This window comes from Phacochoerus africanus, chromosome 1 (genome assembly GCF_016906955.1).
Source record: "Phacochoerus africanus isolate WHEZ1 chromosome 1, ROS_Pafr_v1, whole genome shotgun sequence".
Taxonomy (NCBI): Eukaryota; Metazoa; Chordata; class Mammalia; order Artiodactyla; family Suidae; genus Phacochoerus; species Phacochoerus africanus.
Window position 1 is genome coordinate 153,796,103 of NC_062544.1, and position 27,683 is coordinate 153,823,785.

At 37.9% G+C, this 27,683-nt stretch overlaps 1 protein-coding gene across 1 annotated transcript in view; it reads left to right on the forward strand.

Annotated features, from left to right (window-relative positions):
* The window catches only part of ACP3 (acid phosphatase 3), a 94,918-nt gene extending 72,165 nt beyond the window's left edge, over positions 1-22,753 (forward strand). Inside the window, exon 11 of the mRNA XM_047782685.1 lies at positions 22,579-22,753. Within this exon, the coding sequence (XP_047638641.1) occupies positions 22,579-22,640 (62 nt within the window). The 3' untranslated portion in view covers positions 22,641-22,753. The remainder of the gene's footprint in view (positions 1-22,578) is intronic.
* Positions 22,754-27,683: the final 4,930 nt, after the last annotated feature.

Consider the following 27,683-nt stretch of genomic DNA (forward strand, 5'->3'; position numbering starts at 1 on the left):
ACTTGGTACTCTCGGCAATTTTTATTTTAGCCACTGAGAAATGTACTGGTATTTCAATGATTATTTGCATTTCCCTAATAGCTAATGATAGTCAATGTTTTTTTCACATGCCTTTTTGCCATCCATTTTATCTCTTTGGTTGAAGTGTCGTTCCTGTCTTTTTAATTGGGTGTTTGTTTTCTTATTGTTAACTTTTGAGAGTTCTTTATATAGTCTGAATAAAAGTCTTTTGACATTATGTAACTCGTAAATATTTTATCTCAGTCCATAGCTCATATTTTCATTCTCCTGATGGTGTCCTTTGCAGAGCAAAAGTTTTTTATCGTGATGAAACTTAATTTATCACTTTATCTTATTAAGAATCATACTTTTGATGCCATGTGTGAGATTATTAAATCCAAGATCTCCTATGTTTTTTTCCTAAAAATTTTATAGTTTAACATTGTTTTATTTTTTATTTTTTTAATAATTTAAATTTTTCATTATAGTTGGTTTACAGTATTCTGGTAGTTTCTACTGAACAGCAAACTGACCCAGTCACATATATATGTACATTCTTTATCTCATATTATCTTACAAGATGTTCCATAAGTTACTAGATATAATTCCCTGTGCTATACAGCAGGATCTCATTGCTTTTTTTTTTTTTGAAATTTTATTTTTATTTAGGATCTCATTGCTTATCTATTCCAAATGCAATAGTTTACATCTGTTAACCCCATACTCCCAGTCCATCCCACTCCCTTCCCTTCCCCTTGGCAACCACAAGTCTGTTCACTAAATCTAAATTTTGTATTTAGGTCTATGATATACTTTGAATTAATTTCTGTGTATATTTGAAGTTTAGGTAAAGTTTTTTTTTTAATTTATAGATAAACAATTGTTCCAACACCAATTGTTGAAAAGAATATTCATAATACATTGAGTTGATTTTATACCTTTGTCAAAATTATAAATTGGCCACATATGTGTGAGTCTAATTCTGGACTCCCAATTCTGTCCCATTGATCTGTGTCTATCCCTTCAACAATATCATACTGTCTTTATCCCTGTACCTTTATATGAGTATTTAAATCAGGTATTATGATATGTTAAAACATAGTTGTCAGAAAAATGTACAAATGTGACCTTCCTACAGATATAAAAATGAACACATGTCAAATTCACTAAGCAGATGTTATAAATCAATCAAAAGGAAGGTCAAAAGAGTACACACATGTGGAGTAAAGGAATATTGAATGAATTACAAATGGAAATAAAATTGGCTTTTCCATGGGGTGTGAGAGAAGACATCTGAAGCTCCACCAGATGAAGCAGAATGTCTGTCTTACAGAGGTGTAAAACACCTCCCTTAGTATGAAAATCTGATAAAGCAGAAAGATATGTTAAAGACAATGTATAGTTTTCCATTGAAGTACATATTTTTTTCTACAGTTTGCCCCAAGTTTATTATTCCCTTTAAAAACTTGTTTTACCTATAGGTTTGTTTTGTTTGTTTGTTTGTTTATTGCTTTTTCATATAAATGTTAAGAATCAGTTTTTCTACATCTACCAAAAATTTTTCTTGTGTTTGGATTGGTATTGCACTAAATCTATAGTTAACTTTGGGAAGAACTTACATCTTTGGTTTGAGTCTCTCAATCCACGAATACAGCATATTTTCCCAGTATTTGGGCCTTCTTTCATTTGTTTTTAGCTTTGTAGTTTTCAGCATGCAGATCCTCTATGTGTTTTGTTAGATTGAAACCAAAGCATTTAATCTTTTGAGCTATCGTAAATTATATTTCTAAAATATTTTACCTTCTAGTTTACATTGCTAACGTACAAAAATATGATTAATTTTTGAGTGGTGGTGACCTTGTATGTTGCAACGCTGATAAAAATATTTATTAGTTCCAGGAGTTCTTCTGTGAATTTCTTGACTTTTTCCATGTAGACAATTATCTGAGAACAGGATAACTAACAAAATAATTGTTTCTTTATTTCAACCTGTATGTGTTCTTTGGCTAAAATTTCCAATACCAGGTTGAATAAAAGTGGTAAAAGAACATCTGTGACTTATTCCTGAACTTAAGAGGAAAGTATTTTATCATTAAGTACATTAACTGTGGATTTTTTTTAAAATAGATCTTCTTCAGCAAATTGAGGAAATTATCTTATATTCTTAGTTTGCTGGGAGTTTTTATATAGAATGGTTGCTGGATTCTGTCAAATGCCTCTCTGCATTAATAAGTGCATAAAGTTTTTCTTCTTTAGATTATTAACATGGTAGATTACACTGAGTGGTTTCTGAATAATGAATTAGCCTTCATCCTGGGATAAACTCCACTAAGTGTGGTATACTATTCTGTTTACATTTTCCTCAATCCAATTCAGTTTTTGTTGAACATCATTTTATCCATGTTCATAGAAATGATCTGTAGTTATCTTATAATGCTTTTGCTTGCTTTTGGCATCAGAGTAACTCTGGTCTCATAAAATGAATTAGATGTGTTCCTTCTCCTATTTCATGGAAGTTACTTGGTAGAATTGGTTCTATTTCTCCTTTAAACATTCCTAGAATTCATCTGTGGAACAATCTGGGCTAGAAATTTTCCTTTTGAAAAGTTTTTAACTACAAATTTAATTTATTTGATATTTATAGGACAATTCAAGTTACATATTTCATCATGGTTGAGTAGTTTATGATTTCTAAGGAATTTGTCCATTTCACCTAAAGTATTGAACTTACGTGCATAAAATTTTTCTTATTATTTCCTTACATTATCATTTTAATGTCTACTGAAGTTCTAAGGATCTTTCCTCTCTCAGTCTAATAATGGTAACTTCATCTTCCTATTTTCTTTGTCAGTCTTGATAGAAGTTAATCAATGTTATTGACTTCAAACAAGCTTCGAGTTTGATTTTCTCTAATAATTTTTTGCCTTCAATCTTTTTTTTTTTTTTGGCAGGGGGCGGCGGGGGCGGGGGGGGGGTCGTACCTGTGACATATGGAAGTTCCCAGGCTAGGGGTTAAATCAAAGTTCCAGCTGCTGGCCCACACCACAACACATGGTAATGCCAGATCCCTGAGCCACTGAGTGAGGCCAGGGATTGAACCTGCATCCTAATGGATACTAGTTGGATTTGTTTTGGCTGCACCACAACAGGAACTTCCTTGTTTTCTATTCTTGTCGTATTTTTCCTTCCTACATTGCTTTGGATTTAGTTTGCTTCCTACATTGCTTTGGATTTAGTTTGCTCTTCTTTTTCTAAGGTAAATGCAAGTAATTGATTTGATCGTTTTCTTCTTTTCTAATATAGCATTTTCATGCTATAAAATTTCCTCTAAGCACTACGTTACCTGCATTCCACAAACTCTGATGTTATATTCATTTTCATTTCATTCAAAATATTTCATAATTTATCCTGAGACTTCCTTTTTGGACCATGGATTAATCAGAAGTGAGTTGATTAACTTCAAGTGCTTAGATATTTTTCTGATATATTTCCTGTATTGATTTCTAGTTTAATTCCATTATGTTCTGAAAATATACATTGTATATACTGTTTTTTATTTTTATTTATTTATTTATTTTTCTTATGGTTGATTTACAATGTTCTGTCAATTTCTGCTGCACAGAGTGACACAGCCATACATGCATATACATTCTTTTTTTTTTTCACTTATCCTCCATCATGTTCCATCACAAGTGATCATATATAGTTTCCTGTGCTATACTACTTTGTATATTTTGAATTTTTTAAAATTTGTTGAGGTTTGTTTTGTGACTTTGGGTATGGTCTCTCTTGGTAAATGTTCCATGTGAACTAAAAAGAACATGTTTCTGCTATTGTTATGTGAAGTGTTTTTCTTACACATGTCAAGTTCAATTGGCTGATAGCATTGTTCAGTTATTCTATATTCTTGGGTTTTTAAAAAATCTATTATCTCTGCTACTGAGAAAGGAGTGTTGACATCTCCAATATTAACTGTGGATATATATTCTTCTTTCAGTTCTGTCAGCTTTTGCTTCATATATTTTGAAGCTCTATTGTTGCATAGACAGAATTGCATGAGTTCTTGGTGAATTAACTCTTTTTAACCCTAGTAATTTTATTTTATCTCAAGTCAGCCAGATCACATATTAATATAGCCATTTCAGCTCTCCTTTGACTAGTGTCTGCATGGTGTATTGCTTCCTTCCTTTAACTTTTAATGTATTATATCATTATATTGGAACCAAGTTTCTTATAGATGGAATAAATTTAGGTCACTTTTTTACTTTTTAGGGCCACATCCTGGCATATGGAGATTCTCAGACTAGGGGTTGAATCAGAGCTGTAGCTGCTGGCCTATGCCACAGCCACAGCAATGCAGGATCTGAGCCATGTCTTTGACCTACACCACAGCTCATGGCAATGCTAGATCCTTAACCCACTGAGCAAAGCTAGGGATTGAACCTGTGTCCTCATGGATGCTAGTTAGATTCGTTAACTGCTGAGTCACGATGGGAACTCCAAATTTAGGTCATTTTTTAATACAGTCGGACAACTATTTTAAAATGAGTATTCAGATCATTGTATTAATGCCATTGTTGATATGTTTGGGTTTAGACTGATAGTATGCCAAATCCTGGTGTTCTTCCCCAATCTGCATGTTGATATTTACTTTCCAGCGTCTTCAAGTAGTTGTTCCATGCATTCTGTCCAGTTTTGTAGTTATACTCAGTGAGAAAGAAGGGATGAAATACGCTTACTCCATCTTGACTGTAGATGGGACTCAGGGAATAAATATTTTTAGATCTCCTCTGAATCTGGGGATCAGAATCCAAGTTTCTGACTGTCATGTTAAAGTTCCTATCAGATCACAGAGTCTCAAATGTGCCCTGAATCCAACATACGTGTTTTCTTTCAGGAATTAAAAAAATATATATATCCTTGAATGCTCCCAGGATTGGCTACTCATAAAACTCTTCCCATTTTGCTGCTGCAGCCTCAGAAGTTCCCCCAGAGTTCAGAGATGCTTGGGGTGAGCATCCAAAATGATGATGACTTTTCTAAGACCAAACCAAACAATCTCTAAGCTAGGAGATGGCTTATGTCACAAAATAATTATATCTATTAATTTTTAAACAAATATCATGGTTTGGGTCCTATTCTAAGTATTGGGGAATTAGCAATGAACAAGAAAATGGCCTTTACTTCTGTGGGGGGGGGGCAGCAAGGGAAGAATGGCAGTAGACACATTGACAAATAAATGCATCAAATAATTTCGGTTAATGATAGTGCTATGAAAAAAATAAGAACAGGGTAATGGTCTAGAGAGTGATGGGAGTGTGAAAAGGAGCTGAGTGGCTATTTCCCCCAGATGGTTGAGTTGAGAACTGAATGTTGATAAGGAGAGAACCTAAGGAAGATGTGGAGGATAGAATTTTCCAAGAGATAAAAAATGAAATTGCAAAGGCTTGGTCTACCTTTTTCTACATTCTCTTTTGCATATCTGACCACAGAATTTAAACATAGGTGAGGACGAGTTTTATTTTTTTCCCGCAGCAACTAGAAACGTCATTGAACTTCTAACTATTACTTATTACTATGAAATAAGCTACCCCAGAATTTGATTGATATAATCCATTCCCTTAATTATATTTAAGGCCACACCTGCAGCATATGGAGGTTCCCAGGCTAGGTGTCCAATTGGAGCTACAGCTGCCGGCCTATGCCACAGCCGCAGCAACGCAGGATCCGAGCTGTGTCTGGGACCTACACCACAGCTCATGGCAATGCCGGATCCTTAACCTACTGAGCGAGGTCAGGGATCAAACCCACATCCTCATGGATCCTAGTTGGGTTTATTAATATCTGAGCCACAATGGGAACACCCAATAAAATTTTTTGAAAGCCCCAGTTCTAACCCACTATTAAAGGATTAGAGATGGTAAAATTTTACCTAGATCCGATGTCTAGAATGAAGGAGGCAGTTCATTGAATTGTAGATTGGAAAAAAATCCAGATTTGCAGCCTCATCCATTCATAAGAAACAACAAAACATATAATTTCCATTTTGAATTGCGTATTTTTAAAACCATGAAAGCAAGCATGCAAAGACCACTTATAGACAGTAGATGGCATACTATATCTACAAACTAGTGGTTGACTCTGCAACCTCCTTGAAAAAGGAAATAGATCCCAGCTTCTAGTGTCACAATGATTAGACCATTCTAATGGTATATATACAAGTACTGAAACAGCTGGATGTTTCTGTATTCTGAGACCACTGAAGTTACTTCCTCACAGTAACTGGATATTTAAGAGTCTTTGGGCCCTGAGAAATATCTTAGTGACTAAAACATCCCAGACTCAGTACTATAGTATCTAAGCTACCACATGCACATCTTACTTACAGACACTGACACTTGTCTTCAATTAGGTAGGGTCTTTGAGAGTCTTAGCACCTCTAGGTTGAAAGACAATAGATAGGGTTCCTAAGCAGTTGGAAGAAAAGGCAATAAAAGCATTAAAAATGGCACTTTTGGAGTTCCCATTGTGGCGCAGCAGAAACGAATCTGACCAGGAACCATGAGGTTGCGGGTTTGATCCCTGGCCTCGCTCAGTGGGTTAAGGATCCAATGTTGCCATGAGCTGTGGTGTAGGTCGCAGACGAGGCTTGGATCTGGCGTTGCTGTGGCTCTGGTGTAGGCCAATGACTGCAGCTCCAATTGGACCCCTAGCCCGGGAAAATCCATATGCCATGGGTGCAGCCCTAAGAAGGACAAAAGACCCAAAAATAAATAAATAAATAAATAAAAATAGCACTTTTACAAAAGGCATGATTTTGTTGACATCAGTCATCTGCTAATCTAGAGATTTTGTTTGATTTGGTCTTAGAAGTCATCATCATTTTGGATGCTCACCCCAAGCATCTCTGAACTGTGGGGGAACTTCTGAGGCTGGAGCAGCAAATTGTGAAGAGCTCTACGAGGAGCCCATCCTGAGAAAGCTTGAGAATATTTTTTTTAATTGCTGAAGGAAAAATCTTATTTAAGTATGTTGGATTCAGGACACATTTGAGTCTCTGTGATCTGACAGGAACCTTAACGTGACAATCGGACACTTGGAATCTGTTCCCCAGATTCAGAGGAATTCTAAAAATAATTATTCCCTGAGTCCCCCTTATAGGCAAGATGGAGTAAGCATATTTCATCCCTTCTTTCTCACTGAGTATAACTACAAAACCTGGACAGAAGCACAGAAGATCTTTTTTTTAATTTTGTTTTTTAGGGCCTCACTCATGACATATGGAGGTTCCCAGGCTAGGGATCAAATCAGAGAGAGCTACAGCTGCAGGCCTATGGCACAGCCACAGCAACTCGGGATCCGAACCATGTCTGCGACCTACACTGCAGCTCACGGAAACACCAGCTTCTTAACCCACTGAGCGGTGCCAGGGATCGAGTCCTCACCCTCATGGTTCCTAGTCGGATTCATTTCTGCTGTGCCACACCAGGAACTCCGAACTACTTCTTGAAGACTCTGGAAAGTAAATGTCAACAGGTAGATTGGGGAAGAACACAGGATTTGGTATACCATCAGTCTAAACCCAACATATCAACAATAACATTAATGTAAACGATCTAAGTACTAATTTTAAAACAGGAACTGTCAGAATGGACCAAAAAAAAATGACTTAAATTTATGCCATCTACAAGAAACTTGGTCAAATATAATGATATATATACATTAAAAGAATGAAAAAATATACATAATCCCAATAAGAGAGTGAATATATGTCGCATATCAAGCATTGTCTGTGCCCTTGTTCATCAAATATTTGGTACTAGACTTGGGAGTTCCTGTCATGGCTCAGTGGTAATGAGGATGTGGGTTTGATCCCTGGCCTCACTCAGTGGGTTAAGGAGCTGGTGTTGCCCGTGAGCTGTGGTGTAAGTCACAGATGGCGGCTCAGATCCCTCATTGCTGTAGCTATGGTGTAGGCCAGCAACTGCAGTTCCAATTCAACCCCTAGCCTGGGAACTTTCACATGCCATGGGTGCAGCCCTAAAAAATTAAAAAAAAAAATTTTTAAAGAAAAGAAAATATACTAGACCTATGACATTATGTTGAATTCTTCTAGGTACTAACTTTAAGAGCCATACTTATGTTATGTTAGTCAGGGGACTAGATGAGAGTAGCTGGATCAGAGTGGGATAGGCAGAAGGGCAAACAAACAAAAAACCTACAACCCAATATTTGAGATAGCTGCTGATCCATAAAGGCAATTTCTACTCATTAACAAAGATTACCAGGAAAAGGAAAATAGAAATAAAATGGAAAGAACAAACCAGTTGAATAAAGGATTGGGTTGTACACTCATATTTACTTTTTTTTTTACACTCTCTTTTTAAATAGGCATGTCTAGCGCTCCCTTGTAGCTCAGCAAGTTAAGGAGACTCAGGTCACTGCTGTGGTGAGTGTTTGATCCCTGGCCTGGAAACTTCTGCATGCTGCCAGTGCAGCCTAAATAAATAAATATATATGTTTAACAAAACTAAAGTAGAATATACATTTATCAGACCACCATTGTCATCTAGAAAATAGTATTTACAATTAGGAAGGAAGTTAAGACAAAATTATGAAGTCTAACTGATGGGGGAACATTATGCACATTTTCTATTCTGTATTGATTAAACAGATACTTTCCTTTAATGTGAGGGTTTTGTTTTAGGTTGTGGAATTTTTGTTTGTTTGTTTGAACATTTCTATGCTTCCCATCCTGATCCAGGTACCATTATCTGGTGCACTGACTTATGCATGTGTCTTTTAAGATTATGAGTTTGGAGTTCCCATCGTGGCTCAGTGGTTAACCAACCTGACTAGGAACTATGAGGTTGCAAGTTCAATCCCTGGCATTGCTTAGTGGGTTAAGGATCCAGCGTTGCTGTGGCTGTGGCATTGCTATGGCTGTGGTGTAGGCCAGCAGCTGTAGCTCCGATTTGAACACTAGCCTGGGAACCTCCATAAGCCACGGGTGCGGCCCTACAAAGACAAAAGACAAAAAATAATAATAATAAGATTATGCGTTAGTATCTAAAAAGTACAGACCATAAAATTGTCTTAACCTTAGTAAGTTTTCATTAATACTTGATAAATGATTGCACACATAAATATGATATGTGTTTTATGTGAGATAAATGTTTGTTCCCCTAAGATTTGTAGATTCCATCAGCATTAAGTAGGATATTCTGACAATCTTAGAATAATAATAGAAAATACTTTCAGGGGAGTTTCCGTCGTGGCGCAGTGGTTAACGAATCCGACTAGGAACCATGAGGTTGCGGGTTCAGTCCCTGCCCTTGCTCAGTGGGTTAAAGATCTGGCGTTGCCGTGAGCTGTGGTGTAGGTTGCAGACGCGGCTCGGATCCCGAGTTGCTGTGGCTCTGGCGTAGGCCGGCGGCTACAGCTCCGATTCGTCCCCTAGCCTGGGAACCTCCATATGCCGCGGGAGCGGCCCAAAGAAATAGCAAAAAGACAAAAATAAAATAAAGTAAAATAAAAATACAGTTTAAAAAAAAAAAGAAAAGAAAAGAAAATACTTTCAGAGTACTTACTATGTGCGATACACAGTTCTAAGGATTTCCTAAATATTAACTGCTTTGTAGTCTCAACAAAAGTGAAAAGAATATTACTACTAGCCCCATTTTTCAGATGAGAAAACTGAGGCACAGAAAGGTTTAAAAACTTGCATAAACTCAGCTTTCCTAAAGAGCTAGTAATTAATAGAAATGAGATTCACATCCATGTAATGGATGACTTTTAAACTGCTACCATATTGTGGTCTGGTAATTCTCAAAGTTGAATGTCCATCAAAATCACCCAAAGGCTTGTTACATGGTGTTGTTGGGCCCCACCCACAGAAACTCTAATTCAGTAGGTAAGATCCTAGAATCTGCCTTGCTAATATATTCCCAAGTGATACTTGATTTGATCTGAGGGACATCCTTTGAAAAACATTGCTAAGTATATTTCAGAAGGAAATAAAATGCACCTGTGGACATCTCTCTTTCATCCACTCTGGCTGAAGAAATTCCTGATTTTGACTGAATGTTACTCAAATTTTTGATACAAACTGTGAGAGTCCAGTGGATTTGGGTAAACTAAAGAATAATTCAGGAGTTCCCATCGTGGTGCAGTGGTTAACAAATCCAACTAGGAACCATGAGGTTTCGGGTTCAATCCCTGGCCTCACTCATTGGGTTAAGGATCCGGCGTTGCAGTGAGTTGTGGTGCAGGTTGCAGACGTGGCTCGGATCCCGAGTTGCTGTGGTCCTGGCATAGGCTGGCGGCTACAGCTCTGATTCGACCCCTGGCCTGGGAACCTCCATATGCCGCAGGAGCAGCCCTAGAAAAGGCAAAAAGACAAAAAGACAAAAAAAAAAAAAGAAGAATTCAGTATTCTTGCTCCCCACCCTTGAACTTACAAAGTAATTTCTTTTCAATCCTAGATTCTAGCATTTACCCCTAATGAAATGATACCTTTGGGACTTTGGGTCGATTTCTCCCTCCTTAGCCAATTTTACCTAATGTAAACAGCAACTAGAAAATGACAGTATTCTGAAAAAATATTTCTTAGTTTTTCTTCAAATTTTTAAAAATTTGAAAATATAAAAAAGAACAATGAAATTAAGAAACATTTCTTATAATACCACCACCAAGTGTTAACTGATTTTGATGTATTTGCTTTGTCATTTTCCCATTCACGTCTTTTTTTTAAAAAAGTCAAGCTTTGAGGGAGTTCCCTTCGTGGCTCAGCAGTTAACAAACCTGACTAGTATCCATGAGGACAAGGGTTCGATCCCTGGCCTCAGTGGGTTAAGGATTTGGCATTGCCATGAGTTGTGGTGTAGGTCACAGATGTGGTTTAGATCCTGCATTGTTGTGGCTGTAGCATAGGCCAGCAGCTGTAGCTCTAATTTGACCCCTATCCTGGGAACCTCCATATGCTGAGGGTGCAGCTCTTACCAAAAAAAAAAAAAAAAAAAAAAAGACCAACCCCCCCGCTCAAGCTTTGGGATATTCTTATTAAAAAATCTCAACAAACAGCATTTGAAAAGACTCTCTGATATGGATGAACTAACAGGAGCAGTCCCATGCTGGTCTGAGATCTCTTTATGAATTGCTTTCTTCAGAGTATATCTGAGCAAAGAGGTACATTCCCAGAGATGCTCTTCTAACCCCCACCACAAAAGCCCAAGCTGCTATAATGTGACTTTATGAATTTGCTTCTTATTAAAAGAGGAAAAATTAGGCTGATTATATCTAGTTATGCTTTTAGCCACTAAGAATTTCTCCCATTTTCTTTTTTTTTTTTTTCTTTTTCATTTTAGGGCCACATCTACGACATATGGAAGTTCCCAGTCTAGGGGTCAAATTGAAGCTGCAGTTTCCAGCTTACACCACAGCCACATTGCTTATGGCATTGCCGGATCTTTAACCCACGGAGCAAGGCCAGGGATCAAACCCATATCCTCATGGGTACTAGTCAGTTTTGTTACCACTGAGTCACAACAGGAACTCCCAATTTCTCCCATTTTCATTGCTCATATTATAAGTCACTAAGCTCTAATCAAAAAGTGGAAAGTGAAACAAGGAACATTTTATGGATGCATGAGGGTTCCTTCCTATTATGACCTGTCTAATACCTGGGTTATTTTATTAATTAAGCATCTGAACCATAGTTTTGTATTACCTAACTAAGCTACCTATAGTAGATTAACTTGATAGGCAAATTTCCATCTCATTTCAAAGTAACAAGTAGAAAATATGAATTATCCTGACATGCTGATTAAGAGTCATACTCTTCAAAGCTTTTTCATAGTTCTTGGTATAGCTAATGAAAATTACTTTCTTGCTGTCGAAACTTGGACAGTCTCTCTAATTTCAGTTTCCTCATCTGTAAAATGGTGATGACAGCATTATCTATTTCACAGAATTTGCTGAAGATTGAATGAGTTGATATATGCCAAGCACTTAATAAACTACTCAGCACTTGGTAAATCCTCGATAAATAGAAACTAGTATCTGTTATTAGCAATAAGGACTATATAGGAGTTCCCGTCGTGGCACAGTGGTTGATGAATCCGACTAGGAACCATGAGGTTGTGGGTTCAATCCCTGGCCTTGCTCAGTGGGTTAAGGATCCGGCATAGCCATGAGCTGTGGTGTAGGTCCCAGATGCAGCTCGGATCCCGGGTTGCTGTGGCACTGGTACAGGCCGATGGCTACAGCTTTGATTAGACCCCTAGCCTGGGGACCTCCATATGCCGTGGGAAGTATCTCTAGAAAAGGCAAAAAGACAAAAACAAACACAACAAAACAACAACAAAAAAACCAATAAAGATTATATGATATAATTCCTAACTTATTTTTAGACAGTTTCTGAGAAGCAATGTTAGGGCTTATAATCATGTAATGGTTTGGAGTTCCCATTGTGGCTCAGCAGTAACAAACCCAACTAGTGTCCATGAGGGCTCGGGTTTGATCCCTGGCCTCCATCAGTGGGTTAAGGATCCAGCCTTAAAGTGAGCTTCGGTGTAGGTCACCGATGCAGCTCAGATCCTGCATTGCTGCGGCTGTGGCATAGGCCTGCAGCTACAGCTCTGATTTGACCCCTAGCTTGGGAACTTCCATATGCCATTGGTGAGACCCTTAAAAGACAAAAAAAAAAATCATGTAATGGTTAGGTGATGTGTAAAAACAGATGTAGTGGCTACTTCAGTGGTGAAGTGTAATAGGATACTTAAGTGGAAGTGCTGTAGTGAGCTGTGAATTAAATGTGCACAAAGAGTGATTCCTGCTGTGGTGCAGTGGGTTAAGAACCCAACTGCAGCAACTCAAATCGCTAGCCCTGTGCAGTGAGTTAAAGGATCTAGGGTTGCTGCAGCTGCTGTGTAAGTCACAGGTGCAGCCCAGATTCAGTCCGTAGCCCAGGAACTTCCATATGCTGCGAGTATGGCCATCAAACAAAATTGCCCAAGGAAATGTGTTTTGTTAAGGACATGCAGCATAATAGGCTACTTCCCTTTTTTAGAGTATTGTCTCTAATCCTGGGTTCCACACCTTAAAAATGCCCAGAATAACAGAGATGTTACAAAGACGTAATATATAATAATTTATGTGCAGTATGTATAAATTATATTATATGTAAATAATACATAAAATTATTATACGCAAATAATAAAGTTGATTTTTAAAATAAGCTCTGGCGCTTGACAATACAAATGAGCAATTCCACATGTAGATATCTACCCAAGAAAAATGAAAAGATAACAAACCAAGATTTTGTACATCAGTGTTCATAACAGCATTATGAACCCAAATCTGGAAACTGTCTAAATGTGCATGAAGCAGTAAAAGGACAAAGAAATTGTGGTGCATCTATACAATGGAATACCATTAGCAGATGATCAAGGGATACAGCCAGTGATTCCAACTACAAGATAGCCTGGAGACCTAGGATAAAGCATGACTGGGGGCTGTAATCATTAAAGGGATAGGATACTTAGATCACAGGATTGAAACTTAAAGGAATTAACACCAGAATTGAAAATCTTTTTATAGGAAATCTTTTCAGACATTGCCCATGTGTTTAGGTACTTTACTTTTGCTACATGTTTGGCATATGTAATATATATTAAAATATCATACATGTTAAACTTAGCGCATATACATAGTACGAAATAAAATAACATAGGAATACTCTAAACAATAAAAAGCCTACAATTTACTGCAAAATGAGAAAGAACTGTACAAAATTCAATAATAAAAATGTCAAGAGATATTCTTTTTTTTTTCTTTTTTTTTTGTCTTTTGTCTTTTTAGAGCTGTACCTGCGGCATATGGAGGTTCCCAGGCTAGGGGTCTAATCGGAGCTGTTGCTGCTGGCCTACGCCACAGCCACAGTAGTGACAGATTCAAGTTGCCTGTGCAACCTACATCACAGTTCATGGCAACGCTGGATCCTTGACCCACTGAGCAAGGCCAGGAATCGAACTTTCATCCCCATGTATACTAGTCAGGTTCATTAACCACTGAGCCACGACAGGAACTCCTAAATCATGCAACATTTGATGCCTTCTAGTTCTCATTCTTGTAACATCCTAGAATGGCTGGGATTTTTTTGAAAAAGACATAAAGAATAATTTAAATGCTATTGGCTTTTAAAGATCATCTTTTTTAGGGACTGGAGTTTGGCTTCACTGGTACCTCAGTGAAACAAATTATAGTTTCATTAGCAGTACTAGTAGTTTCAGCAGCATTTACTGAGTTCTTACTATGTTCTAGGTACTTTTCCATACACTTAAATGTGCATGGACATCTTCACAATAACTGTATAAAACATATATTCCTTTTATTCATTTTAACATGAGGAGCCTGAGGCATGGAGAGATTGGCTAACTTGCCTAACTCTTTCTCTCCTTCTCTTGAATGAAGTGTGGATTGTGACTGTGTTCTTCACTCATCAAGGACAAGGAACAGCTAGTACCATTATTATCATCAAAGTCCTAGTCTGATTTCAGCAGGACCCCTGCCAGGATGAATTCCACTTGAAACACCTGACTCATCTTACCTTAGACAGTGAGCAGTGGGAAGTGAACATATGTGAAATGTATTAGCCTTTTAAAGAAATAGGCAAAGAAAAATACATTCTGTGATTGTGTGATTCCAAAACACTTAAGACATACAAGGTTTTACAACCTCAATACAGGTGGATATTACTACTTACCTACCTGGTAATCTCTACAAGAAAAATCCTTTTCCTCTTTGAATCTCATGCATTTTAGGAAAGCTATTTCACTTTTAATAAGTCTAAAGGAAGGAGTTCCCTGGTGGTCTAGTGGCATTGTCACTGCTGTGGCTTGGGTTCAGTCCCGGGCCTGGAAACTTCTGCATGCCACAGACCAAAAAAAAAAAAAAAAAATCAGAGTCTATAGGAACTTCCAATTGAAGAGAAATTGCAGCAGAAATTCCTAAGAGAGGGCATGGAGACAACAGAATCAATAAGGAGCCACTGAAGAACAGAAAAACACCGTAAAGAAAGCAATGATAGCTCCCACTGACAAGTAATAAGAAAAAAAATCTGTCCAAAACAAACTGTTTCATACATAGCTCTCTACTCTTAATAAGGGCAGAGATGGCTCAGAACAGACATAATTCACAAATTTAAAAACATCGTAATGCAGAGATTGTGTGTTTCTTAGGTGGGAGAGTATGGAAGCATTTTACCCAACAAGCACATTGACAACCTCCTTAATCTCTAGAGCAAATCTCTTGCCCAGAACATTGGAAGTTTACCAGAGATGGTACAAAAGCAGGAGGAGACTTCTGCCCTTTGATTTTAAACTCAAACGCCCTCTCCTATAGAAAACGGGGCTTGTGAAATGCGCAGCGTTGATACGCTACAGCAAAACATAAGGGAGAAAACGGCAGACTATATTGTGAGAGGGCCCTGTGACTGAATTACTCACCGAAGGCCTTTTCTCAGCACTGTCAGCCCTGCACTGGAAGCCAGACACTATGGCAGCAGGAAGGTTACAAAGCAGTAACCATCTTTCCTCTCTAAATGGTCTGCTTATGAAGAAAGTAATTACATAGAGCAGATAACATGAAACAGTGGGAAGAGAAGAGAGTCTGGAGCAGAGCAGAGTCACAAGTGGAGAGCTGGGAAGAAGACATTTAGTTGATTTATTTATTTTTATAGATTTTTTTGTAAGTCTCTTTTCAGTGATAGACCACGTTCTTGGTCTTAAGACTTCATGATGCCAGAAAAGGGTGGAAAAGGAAGAAAATGCCTCCCCCTTTTTTGGAATAGAAATAGAAATGTCAGCAAAAGGTATTGGTTTGTTTTCTTTGTTTTCTATCAGCAAAGCCAGTGTGCTGCTATTGTTAGCTGGCCGACAGAAATGAAATCAAGGCTTTCACTGAACAGCCTTCTATTCTTCGGCCAAATGCTGAATCAACAGCCCAGCTTCTGCAACAGCTTGCTTTAATGATCCTAGACAGTTTCTGTTTGCATCACATACTGGGTCACAGAGAGGAAAGCGGGGGGGACAGAAAGCAGCATGGGAGGGAAGTGAAATGAACAATTTGAAGGCTCTTTGGGCTGGTAGCAAATCAGTTCACTGGAGAGGCAGGACTGGATTTATTTATTAGCTTCCCCACCACATATGTTTTGCAGTTATTTCATATGTTATGGTAAAAAATGTTCTGTTAAATCTCCATCTTTCTCATTCAACAGAGTGCCTTCAACTTTTCTCAATAAATCCTTTTATGACCTTCATGACTTCTTTGTGAATTTTGATCAATTGATTCTTAAAACTAAAGTGACTCTACCAAATAAGTACTAAGTTTTCAGGGTTTTGTTTTTTTTTTTTTTTAACTTAGTGCCAAACCTGCAGTATACAGAAGTTCCCAGGCTAGGGGCTGAATCAAAGCTGCAGCTGCCTGTCTATACTACAGCCACAGCAACGAAAGACCTGAGCCGTGTCTGCAACCTACACCACAGCTCACAGCAACAGCGGATCCTTTAACCCACTGAACAGGCCAGGGATGGAACCCACATCCTCATGGATGCTAGTTGGGCTCCTAACCCACTGAGCCACAATGAGAACTCCCAAGCAAACACAAAGTTTTGATCCAAAATCAGATAAGCAGGACCCAATCCAGAGGTTTGTCAGGGTCTGGAGATGGTTCACTCTGGCCCCTCAAATGGCAGAATAGAAGTTCAGCCCTAAAGTCCAAATTGCTAGAGGCTTGAGTAGGTCCCCAAAGCTACAAGTTAACAAGGATGACTTGTTTTTTTGGTTTTTTAAATTTTTATTTGTTGCTTTTTAGGGCCACACCTGCAGCATATGAAAGTTCCCAGGCTAGGGGTCAAATCAGAACTACAGTTGCCGTCCTATGCCACAGCCACAGCAATGCCAGATCTGAGCCGTGTCTGTGACCTACACTGCAGCTCACAGCAGGGCCAAGGATCGAACCTGTGTCCTCATGGATACTAGTCAGGTTCGTTACCGCTGAGCCACAATGGGAGCTCCAAGAAGGATGACTTGTAATAACAATTACTGTATTCTGAGCTAGAGGGAGTCAGGCTTTCTTTGGGGACATTCAATTCACCACTCCTCCCATCTGGTTTGTGGCACTGAATTTGCCATCTTCCAGGAAACTTGCGGTGGAAGAGATGTTCAAGACCACAATTATGAAGGGATAGCAGCAAGGAATGGTTAGTTGCCCTTTTCTCCTAAACCACCCTAATAATTTTAAGTTGCATAATCGAAATGCCTCATGTCAATAAGGACCCTTTTTTTTTTTTGTCTTTTTGTCTTTTAGAGCCACACCCGTGGCACATGGAGGTTCCCAGGCTAGGGGTCCAATAAGAGCTACAGCTGCCTGCCTACACCACAGCCACAGCAACACAGGATCTAAGCCACATCTTTGACCCACACCACAGCTCTTGGTGACGCCAGATCCTTAGCCCACTGAGCAAGGCCAGGGATCGAACCTGCGTCCTCATGGATGCTAGTCGGGTTCGTTAACCACTGAGCCACGAGGGAAACTCCTCAATGAGGACTCTCAATAAGCAACATTAATCAGGTTGTTTTTGTGATAAATATTGGCTAAGTAGTGGGCTATGTAGGAATTCTCTTTAACTCTGTTGATAACTAAATGCCTATTTAGTCATTTTTAATGTAAAAATCCCCTTGAATGAAGTTGGAGTGGTAAAAAGTGAAGCAAAAAGAAAAAAATTAAAGCTAGAGAGAGAGAGTTCAATTAATGGTGTCTGGAGATAAAACCGCCTATCTTTGATGGTAGGTCATCACCAACATTAACTGCTTTTGTGGTAGGGTGTCCATCTATATTCCCTTCTTAAAATATTGGGAGATGGTTCCCAAGGTTGAGCTAGTTTTTCCTCTTTTCCCAAGGCACCTTTTACCAGATGGAAGAACAAGTGAAAGTGAGGACAAGTTAAGGAATGAAACTGAGGGAAACAAAGGGAAGAGCCAACAGTTTGGTCTACATGCGGAAGTTCCCAGGCCAGGGATCAAACCCACACCATAGCTGTAACAAGAGCCACAGCAGTGACAATGCCAGATCTTTAACCCACTGAGCCACAGGTATCTTAGGACCTGATTTCTTAAACTACCTGATACCACGTAGACTTGAATGCTGAGTGCAAATCAAATGAGACAAATTAACTCAAACAAGAAAATATAGCCATTTTACTTTAAAAAAAAAAAGAAAAATATGAAAATGCCCTCTTTAGTCCTCTGACTTCAACCCTTTGCAGCTTAATTTCAGTTGATTTTGGGTTATTTTGCAGTTTCACTTCCCTCTTGTATTTATTCGATTTCGTTAGAAACAGACTATTTACTTTCTATTTCTATTACTCCTAAGTTAGGCTAAAAATGGGCTGTGACAGAGGAAAACTGCAGATGAGGATAAATCACTTTTGCTGTTATTTGAAATTACAGAAACTTGATATTTTTAAAAAGATAATTTATCTAGGAGTTCCCGTCGAGGCTCAGTGGTTAACAAACTCAACTAGAAACCATGAGGTTGTGAGTTCTATCCCTGGCCTTGCTCAGTGGGTTGAGGATCCGGTGTTGCCGTGAGCTGTGGTGTAGGTCGCAGACGTGGCTTGGATCCCATGTTGCTGTGTCTCTGGCATAGGCCAGCGGCTATAGTTCCGATTAGAGCCCTAAAAGGCCATGTGTGGGTGCAGCCCTAAAAGGACAAAAGACAAAAAAAAAAGAGAGAGAGAGATAATTTATCTAAAGGTCATTTTTTAATTTTTTATTTATTTTTATTTTTATTTTTTGCTTTTTAGGGCCACACCTTTGGCATACGGAGGCTTCCAGGCTAGGGGTGGATTTGAAGCTATAGCTGCCGGCCTACACCACAGCCACAGCAATGCAGGATCCGAGCCACATCTGCAACCTACACTACACCAGATCCCAGACCCATCGAGCCAGGCCAGGGATTGAACCCGCATCCTCATGGATACTAGTCGGATTTGTTTCTGCTGCACCATGACAGGAACTCCTAAAGGTCAAATTTTAATTAAAAACACAGGCAGTTTTATAAAATTGATGTTGATAAAAGTTGTAGGCCTTCTATATTATTTTGAGAAAAGGTACTATCAACAAAGTGTGAAAGAGTTGCACTATTTGTTTTTCCTTCACTTAAAAATCCCTAATATAAAATTTTCAAGTAACTTCTGAATCATCAAGGAAAGAGATGGTCATGGCTAGTAGAGCTTGATTATTAAAGGACGTTTAAGTAGCTTAGAGCATGAACTTTTAAAGCTCTAAACTAAAGAGCAAGAAACTTTTAAAGGCTTTGCAACTGATGAAAAAACATTGGGAAAGCTAAATTAACTTCTCTAAAGGAAAATTGCAAAGTAATAAACACTTATTTCCACAGAGGAACTTGCGCTCCTTGTCTGTAAAATAGGGATAATAATAGAATATTATTTTACAGGATTGTGATGAAAATTAGGAATGATGCATTAAACTCCTTAGGACAGTACACAGAGTATGTAAAGTAACTACTCAATAAATGATAGGCACAAGGTAGGATGATATATGACTTATGGTATCTCTTTAAAAACTGGCCCAAAATTAACCAGAATTTGGAATTAGCTAGAATATCTCTTCCTTGGTCTTTTGAGATAGTATAGAAAACCTTAATAACAAATTAATAACTTTTGGGGGAAGGTGCTAAGAATAGTGATTTACCACATTTTGCTTGTTTTAAGGAGCCATCGTCTATTCGAATGTCTTACTATTATTGTTATTTATCAGGGCCATTTTTATAGAACCTGGGTTTATTCATGTTTTAGAACCAGTTTGGTTGCTGACAGAGATTTACATTCATGAATAAAACTGATATTATTTTAATATTTGTTCTGAAAAAAATCTCAAATTGTTTGACATGTAGAAATATAGAAAAAAAGATCTTTCTAATGGTCACATCAATACTGACATGCAGACACTTAGGTTAATGAAATCAATGCTGACATGCAGATACATAGGTTAATGAAATCCACATCAGAGAAAATACATGTCTTCTAAGATTATATAGAAAAAAAGGATAAGAAAGACATTAAGTTTAATGATCTGGTGACTTTTTAAAGACTTCTTTAAGCTATCCATATGATTTGTTAAGGATTCTATTATCAGACCATAAATAATACAACTAATCATACAGATGAGACTATATGTCAGAAATTCCTAAATGTAGAAATGTTGATAAAACTCAGAAAAAAAACTTAACTATTAAACTTTTGAATAACTACTACTATATATATTTTCTCTCTGTGGAAATAAGTGTTCCTTACTTTGCAATTTTCCGAAAATCACCTGCGAGCCCTTTAGGCATCTTTTCCTCCACCTGCTGATAGTAATAATAATTGTTACGCAGTTTGTGTTCTGGTCATGGCAGAAAATCTTAAATTTCTTAAGAATGCAGAAGAAAATCTAATTTGTCTATTCTCTTTCCTCAAGGTGTACCATTTCACCTATAAATAAGTCACTGATTACTCTTGGAAGATCCTGGGCTTTGGAACCAGGCAGATGTGGGTTCCAATTCAAATCCTAACACTTACATAACTGGGAGATTTCAGGCAGGTCCCATAAACTCTCTGACCCTTGAGTTTCCCCATCTGTACAAACCAGGTAACAGCATGCTGTAACACAGAGCAGGGCTTATGGTAAACTCTTGATGCACAGGAATGCCCTTCCTGTAACTCTTCTTAATTTCTCATGAAGAGAGATTGAGTTTAACTACTATTTTCCACATAGTTATATAAAGCATCTATTCCATGAATATGTATATACAGATTAAGAAAAAAAAATCTCTCAAACTCAGAACTGAATTTAGCTCATTAGAGAGGTCCTCAATTCTACACCCATAGAAGAAATCAAGGACATGCAACAAAATTCTGATTTTTCCCTATGTCTTTTTATTTTGATTTTTAAAAAATAAAACATGGACTAGCAAATCCTTTGCAAGTTTTTTATTTTGGGGATCTTTGCTTTGCTGGTGACCTACATAATTGCTTAAACTGCCCACTGTGTAGTCCAGCACTGCCCCAAATGTTGCATTATTTGCTTCTAGAATTAAGGAGAAAGAGAATAAAAACTGCATAAGGGAAACTACATAAGGAAGAGAGGAAGTTAACACTTTTGGAATATGAGTGATGCTTACTAAACGGCCTAAAAAAGTTAGTTTCCTTTTGCCCTTTTTTCAGGGTTTTTAAATAGTATTAATTACTCCCTATTAAGAAAAATGAAGACTTGGCACATTTAGATCATTTCCCTCTCCCTTATCCCATTTTTGAAAGTTTATGAGTTTTACTCATCTATCATGTACATTTATAATACTAAATAACATTGATACAGCATTAGGTAGCATTTTTTGACTGTTACTTTATTCTCAAAACAACTGTAGTAGATATGTATATTACCTTCATCTCATTGACAAGGAATTAAGTTCAAAGGTTAAGCAGCTACTAAGTGGTACAATTGGGATTCAAACATTTACAAGGTGGAGTAAAGATAAAAGAAAAAATACAAGTTCCCAAGTAAACGAATACATTGTCAGAAGTGAATACAACTAGAAAAAATTGGCACCTTACTTGCTGTAACTAAACCACTGTTTCTTCCTAGTATAGTATACTGCTTTTGACTCTAAAAAGGCAAATCTGCAATAGACCTAAAGTAGCTAATGTTTTTTGAAATTGAGTGGCTGCCATGAGGAGTACATTGAGTTACTTCTGCATTAGTGAGTTTTTTTTTTAATTGTCTTTTAGTAGATACCTTTTATTTTGCTTTACTTTGATTTACTGTTTATTTTTTGTAAAATCCACAGTATGGATTTGAGAACCAGTAACTTCATAAGCTAACTAGCTGAGCCTGAAATCCTACTCCCAATATTAGTTTTATTTTCCCTCACACTAAGTAGATGGCTGCCTAGCATTTATTGCTGCTTACAAAAAAAAAAGTCATTTTTTTCTCAACAAAATTAAATTTCACATGAAACAGCAGTCATATCTTTACATGCTCAAGGTCAGCAAGAATTTAATTGTTATTAAGTTTTATGTTCTTAAATTGAACATAATATGAATAAGTTAATATCCAATATCAATAGATAAGCATCATTTCCTTCTAGTTCTGATGAACTTTGACAAAATTAATGGGAAGTAAAACTTTCTGTTGCACCAATTTAACTTTAGAAAATGTATGCTCACCTTGACTTAGGTGGGATTGAGCCACTGGCATTCAAAAAACTTCATGGTCAAATCTTGGCTCCTTATTTCTAAACTATTATGTTGTACAGACAAAAACTGCATGCATTTAGGTCTTTTTACATTGTTAACATTCATGTATGACTTTAGCAAGCTGACTTTCTGTGTTCTCTTGTAAGAAACAAAGACACAGAGATGCTTTTTTTGGGGTGAAATATTTTATGATTTTTCATGAGCATTCAGATATGGTTGTCAAGAATGAATACAAACTGCGCTCTTTTTTTGAATTATAGGTAGTTTCAATGTCCCTCTATTTTGTCATGGTGATTCCAAGGAAACTCAAGCACAAGGATAAGACACATCCATTGGAGACTCTGAGATTAACTACATATAGTGAGGAAACCAAGTTATTGAATGGCTCCACATAAGTTACATTAACACTCACTACTGTCTCCCAAGGTAAGTATCAATATCCTTGGTTTACAGATAAGGGAACCAAGGCTCAAAGAGGTATTGACCTGAAACAAATAGACTGCCAGTTATTTCTCCAGCAAAGATGGGCTTATTTGGGCTCAGGAGAGAATTGCAATTCTGGTCTGCAACCATGGTGAGCCATGTGCAAGCCCCTCACATAGCTAGGGAAGGAGAATGTTTTTATAGAGGGAAAAAAGGATTTGTATACTATAGTAAATTATACATCCATGGCTTTTTATTGGCTGAGTCCTTGCCAGGGAAAATGAGGGTAGAAGAGCTCCCCTCTGGTCTCCCAACTCTATTTAGCTGAGGTTTCTGTTTATTAATCTTTTGAAATTTTCTTTCTTTTTTTTTTTTTTGTCTTTTTAGGGCCACACCTGTGGCATGTAGAGGTTCCCAGGCTAGGGGTTGAATCAGAGCTACAGCTGCTGGCCTATGCCATAGCCACAGCAATGTCGGATCCTTAACCCACTGATCGAGATCAGGGATCAAACCTGCGTCCTCATGGTTACTAGTGAGATTTGTTTCAGTTGAGCTACGATGGGAATTCCTGTTTATTAATCTTTTACAAGGGTTAAGGGGCTTACCTCAGTTCTTTTTACCAACTTATATCCCCTTCAAGTGCTGATGACTAAAAATGTCTGAATGTAGTAATTTCACAGTGGATTGGAAATCTTGTTCACTTCAAAAGTGTCTATAGAAAAAACAGTAAGGCTCTAGATTTTTCTCAAATCTGGTAATACTGCAAGTGTTTGGATTAACTAGTAAGAATATTTGAATTGGAAAAATCCTCATGTTGAAAATGAGCATGACTCTGAGAGGCCCTCCTGGATACAAAAGCCATGTCCTCTCTTTCTTGTTTGTAGAAAAAGGCTTTGGTCTCCAAGGTCTTCCCTGAGTTCCAAAGAGCAGACTCAAGCAGTTACTAATTACAGAAGTGAAGGAAGGCAAAAACAAAGAAAAACAGTCAAATAAGAAAAGTAATAATACCTTAAACAATAGATTAACAATAAAACAGAGTCCTAGTTCCCCCTTAAGAAATATCCATAACAATCTGATGCATATCTTTGAGTTGTTCTGCAGAAACTAAGACTGCTGCCACACACAAGTGGAGGATGGTGACTGCAAGCTGACAAAAGCCTGTAGACCCCAGACTGGCTAGAACCAGAATTTGAATGATTAAGATCCCTGAAACATCACCCTGTTACCTCACCACCAACCAACCAGAAGAAAGTCATGCACCATACAGTCCTCCCACAAAATTTTGCCTTTAAAAACATTTCTTTGAAAGCCATTAGGAAATGTGTGTCTTTCGAGCCTTAGTTGCTTATTCACTTTGCTTGGCACTCTGCAATAAAGCCTGCACCTTCACCACAACCCAGAGTCAGTAGGTTGGCTTTGCTGCACTGCTGGGGAGCAGACCCAAGTTAAATTTGGTAACAATTTATTGCCAAAAGAGCAGTTGAGGTGAATTTCAATAAGAGAGAAGGACACAGAAGGGCCTTTTCCTTAATCAGTTAATATTTCAATAATGGCTTCAAATGTTAAGCCATAGAATAGGTATTTCATTTTCCCTCTTCATCCAACACTGCTAATATAGCTAGAACTAAATAATTTCCTGTAATTAATTGGAGGTACTGGGGAGGAAGAAACATTCCTCTACCCTTATAGATTCTTCTGGCTGGTCTAAAAATTAAATTGACATGAGACAAATTAAGCAGAAGAAAATCAAATATGTGCGTATAGGAGAGACCTAGGAGAACTAAGCAACTGCCAAAATGGCCAAAGTATAATCCTCAGCTAAGGACAAAAGGAAGTTGAGAATGGGGAGAATCAGTTACAAGAAGTCGAGGAAAAGAACAATGAACAAGGGTGATGCTCTTATAGGTTTAATTCATTGCCTACCCAATAAATAAGAGTTTCTAGAGAAACTCTTGGTCGTCCTCTTATTCCAGGGTCAGAGAGCGAGATGCCTTTACAAATGTAATGTTTCTTACAAAAGTGCAAGTCCTATTTGGTTTTAAGAACACTTCTGATGTCTTCTGTTTTTCAGAAAATAACCAGCTTTCAACAATTAATATGCCCCAAAGACATATTTTAGGGTGGCAATTCTGCTCACCTACAAAAGCATGTTTATGTTAATATAAAATATCATAAATTCAAAATCCTTTATATATGAACATAATTACACTTTAAAAAATGACATTTTGGGGAATTCCCATTGGGGCTCAGTGGGTTATGAACCCAGCTAGTATCCATGAGGATGCGGGTTTGATCCCCAGCCTTGATCAGTAGGTTAAGGATCTGGCAGTGCCGTGAGCTATAGTGTAGGTCGCAGATGTGGCTCGGATCCTGCATTGCTGTGGCTGTGGTGTAGGCAGGACGCTCCAGCTCTGGATTGCCCCCTGGCGTGGGAACTTCCATGTGCTGCAGGTGCAGCCCTAAAAAAAAAGACATTTTCATTCACAATCATGGGGTAGGATTCAGAGGACAAGGTGAAACTGAAACACCCCTCTCCAACCCAGCCTAAACCCAAATTGGGACTTGAACCCATGGTTTTGTTTTGCTTGTTTGTTTTTTTAATAAGAATCACTCACGTGGTGTCTGGACTTACTGAGGCTCAGGTTCTTTCTGTGACAGAAGGAATTCAGTGAGAGACAAAGTGGTAGACATAGATTTATTAAGATAGGATGCTTGTAAGGGATACAAGTGGGCAGGCAAGAAGGCTCTGCCCCAAGGATTAGGTGGGCTATACCTCTATAATCCAAGGAAAGTGGAGAATTAGTAAAGACTGCCTTATTCCTCATTCTTCGAGTATACATCAGACTTTCATCATTAGCTCCTACTTTGTATTCATTAAGAGAGTATTTGACCCTATGAAGTCAAACTGGACCGTCATGGCGCTTATTCAAATTAGCAGAAGGTTGGTAACATACGCTAAAATGTGTTCAGTCATTGCATGTCATCTTTCCCTTATAATTCCTGTTCTTGGTCCTAAGGATCATTATCTTGCTGAACTTGAATGCAGATCTCATTTTGTCTTTCACTTAATGACCTGAGGTATATCTTGTGCTTTTATTTATGGCTTTATAGTTAAGCAAGCCTGCTTTGTTCCATGAAATTCTGATGCCTTTCTTGAGTGTGGTCTCCCAAAGTTCCCTAGGTTTTCCTCTCTATGATTCCCTAATGTGACTTCTACAACTACCTGTGTAACTATCCTACTCTATCCCTATCAAAAGGAAGCCAGAGGGAACTATATCCCATCAGTTGTGATAGAACATGATAGATTATGAGAAAAAGAACATATATGTATGTATGTATATGAGTCACTTTGCTGTACACCAGAAATTGACAGAACATTGTAAATCAACTATAATAAAAATTTTTTTAAAAAGGGAAGCCAGGCTATGATTTACTTTTTAATAATTGTGGAAACTATACACATGCAGATACATATGTTTGTGTGTCAAGTAATCCTCATGTCACAATTTGCCAAATGTTGTCAATAATTGCAAGGCTATACAATGTATTAGTAAGGTATAGAGGAAGACAAAAAACCATAATATATGTGGTGAGATAAATCTTGAGAAAAACTACAGGAGACAAATAACAACCATAAAAGAATTTAAATGAAATTCAATAGAAAATGATTCTGTGGGAGCTTCAAGCTTGCCAGCTCAACTGGAAAGTATTTTCTAACAGTATGTGTTTGCACAAGACCTTCTAAGCAGCACTGTCCAAGAGAAATTTAATAGGAGTCACGCATAAAATTTTACATATTCTATTAGCTACATTAAAAAAAAAGAAAAAAAAAAAAGGAGTTCCCGTCGTGGCGCAGTGGTTAACGAATCCGACTAGGAACCATGAGGTTGCGGGTTCCGTCCCTGCCCTTGCTCAGTGGGTTAACGATCCGGCGTTGCCGCGAGCTGTGGTGTAGGTTGCAGACTCGGCTCGGATCCCGCGTTGCTGTGGCTCTGGCGTAGGCCAGTGTCTACATCTCCGATTGGACCCCTAGCCTGGGAACCTCCATATGCCACGGGAGCAGCCCAAAGAAAGAAATAGAAAAAAAAAAAAAAAGAAAGAAACATGAGTTCCTGTCGTGGCACAGCAGAAACGAATCCGACTAGGAATCATGAGGTTGTGGGTCCAATCCCTGGCCTCACTCAGTGGGTTAAGGATCCAGCATTGCTGTGGGCTATGGTGTAGGCTGCAGGTTCGGCTCAGATCCTGTGTTGCTGTGCCTGTGATGTAGGCTGGCAGCTGTAGCTCTGACTGGACCCCTAGTCCGGGAAACTCCGTATGCTGTAGGTGTGGCCCTAAAAAGCAAAAATGAAACAAAACAAAACAAACAAATGAAGTTAATTTTAATAATGTCTTTTATTTAACTGAACACATGTTTAAAATATTATTTCAACAGGTAATCAATAGAAAAATTTTAATGCAATAGTTTTCTTTTTTTTCATTAAATCCAGTGTTCAGTAGTGGGGGGTAGTGGCTATTATATTGGAAACTATTCAAATCTTGTTGAATAATGTAGATAGAGTTCTTGGGGTTTCATTTAGGATCTGGGCTTTCATATAACAGGCCAATTTAACAGCAATATGGAGCTCAATAAGTAGGTGTTTGTCTCACGTCTAAATCTTAAATCTCTTCTGCCTTGTATACTAACTTATGCCACTGGTAAAAGCTATTGATAGTTAAAAAGCTGTGAAATGTTGTAAGTACATATCACATAATTTATAAATTTGATATGTGTGTATTATGAAAGCACCAGAAAAGCTAATGCAAACTTGGATTCTGAATAAGGAGATGAGAAGAAGAAATTTGAGGGACATGCCTTGTATTTCTCACTCTTTTTAAAAAGGGGTGGGGTGACTTCATTTAACAGAATAAAGAGCCAAGTCCTCCTATCCTTCCTGACTCT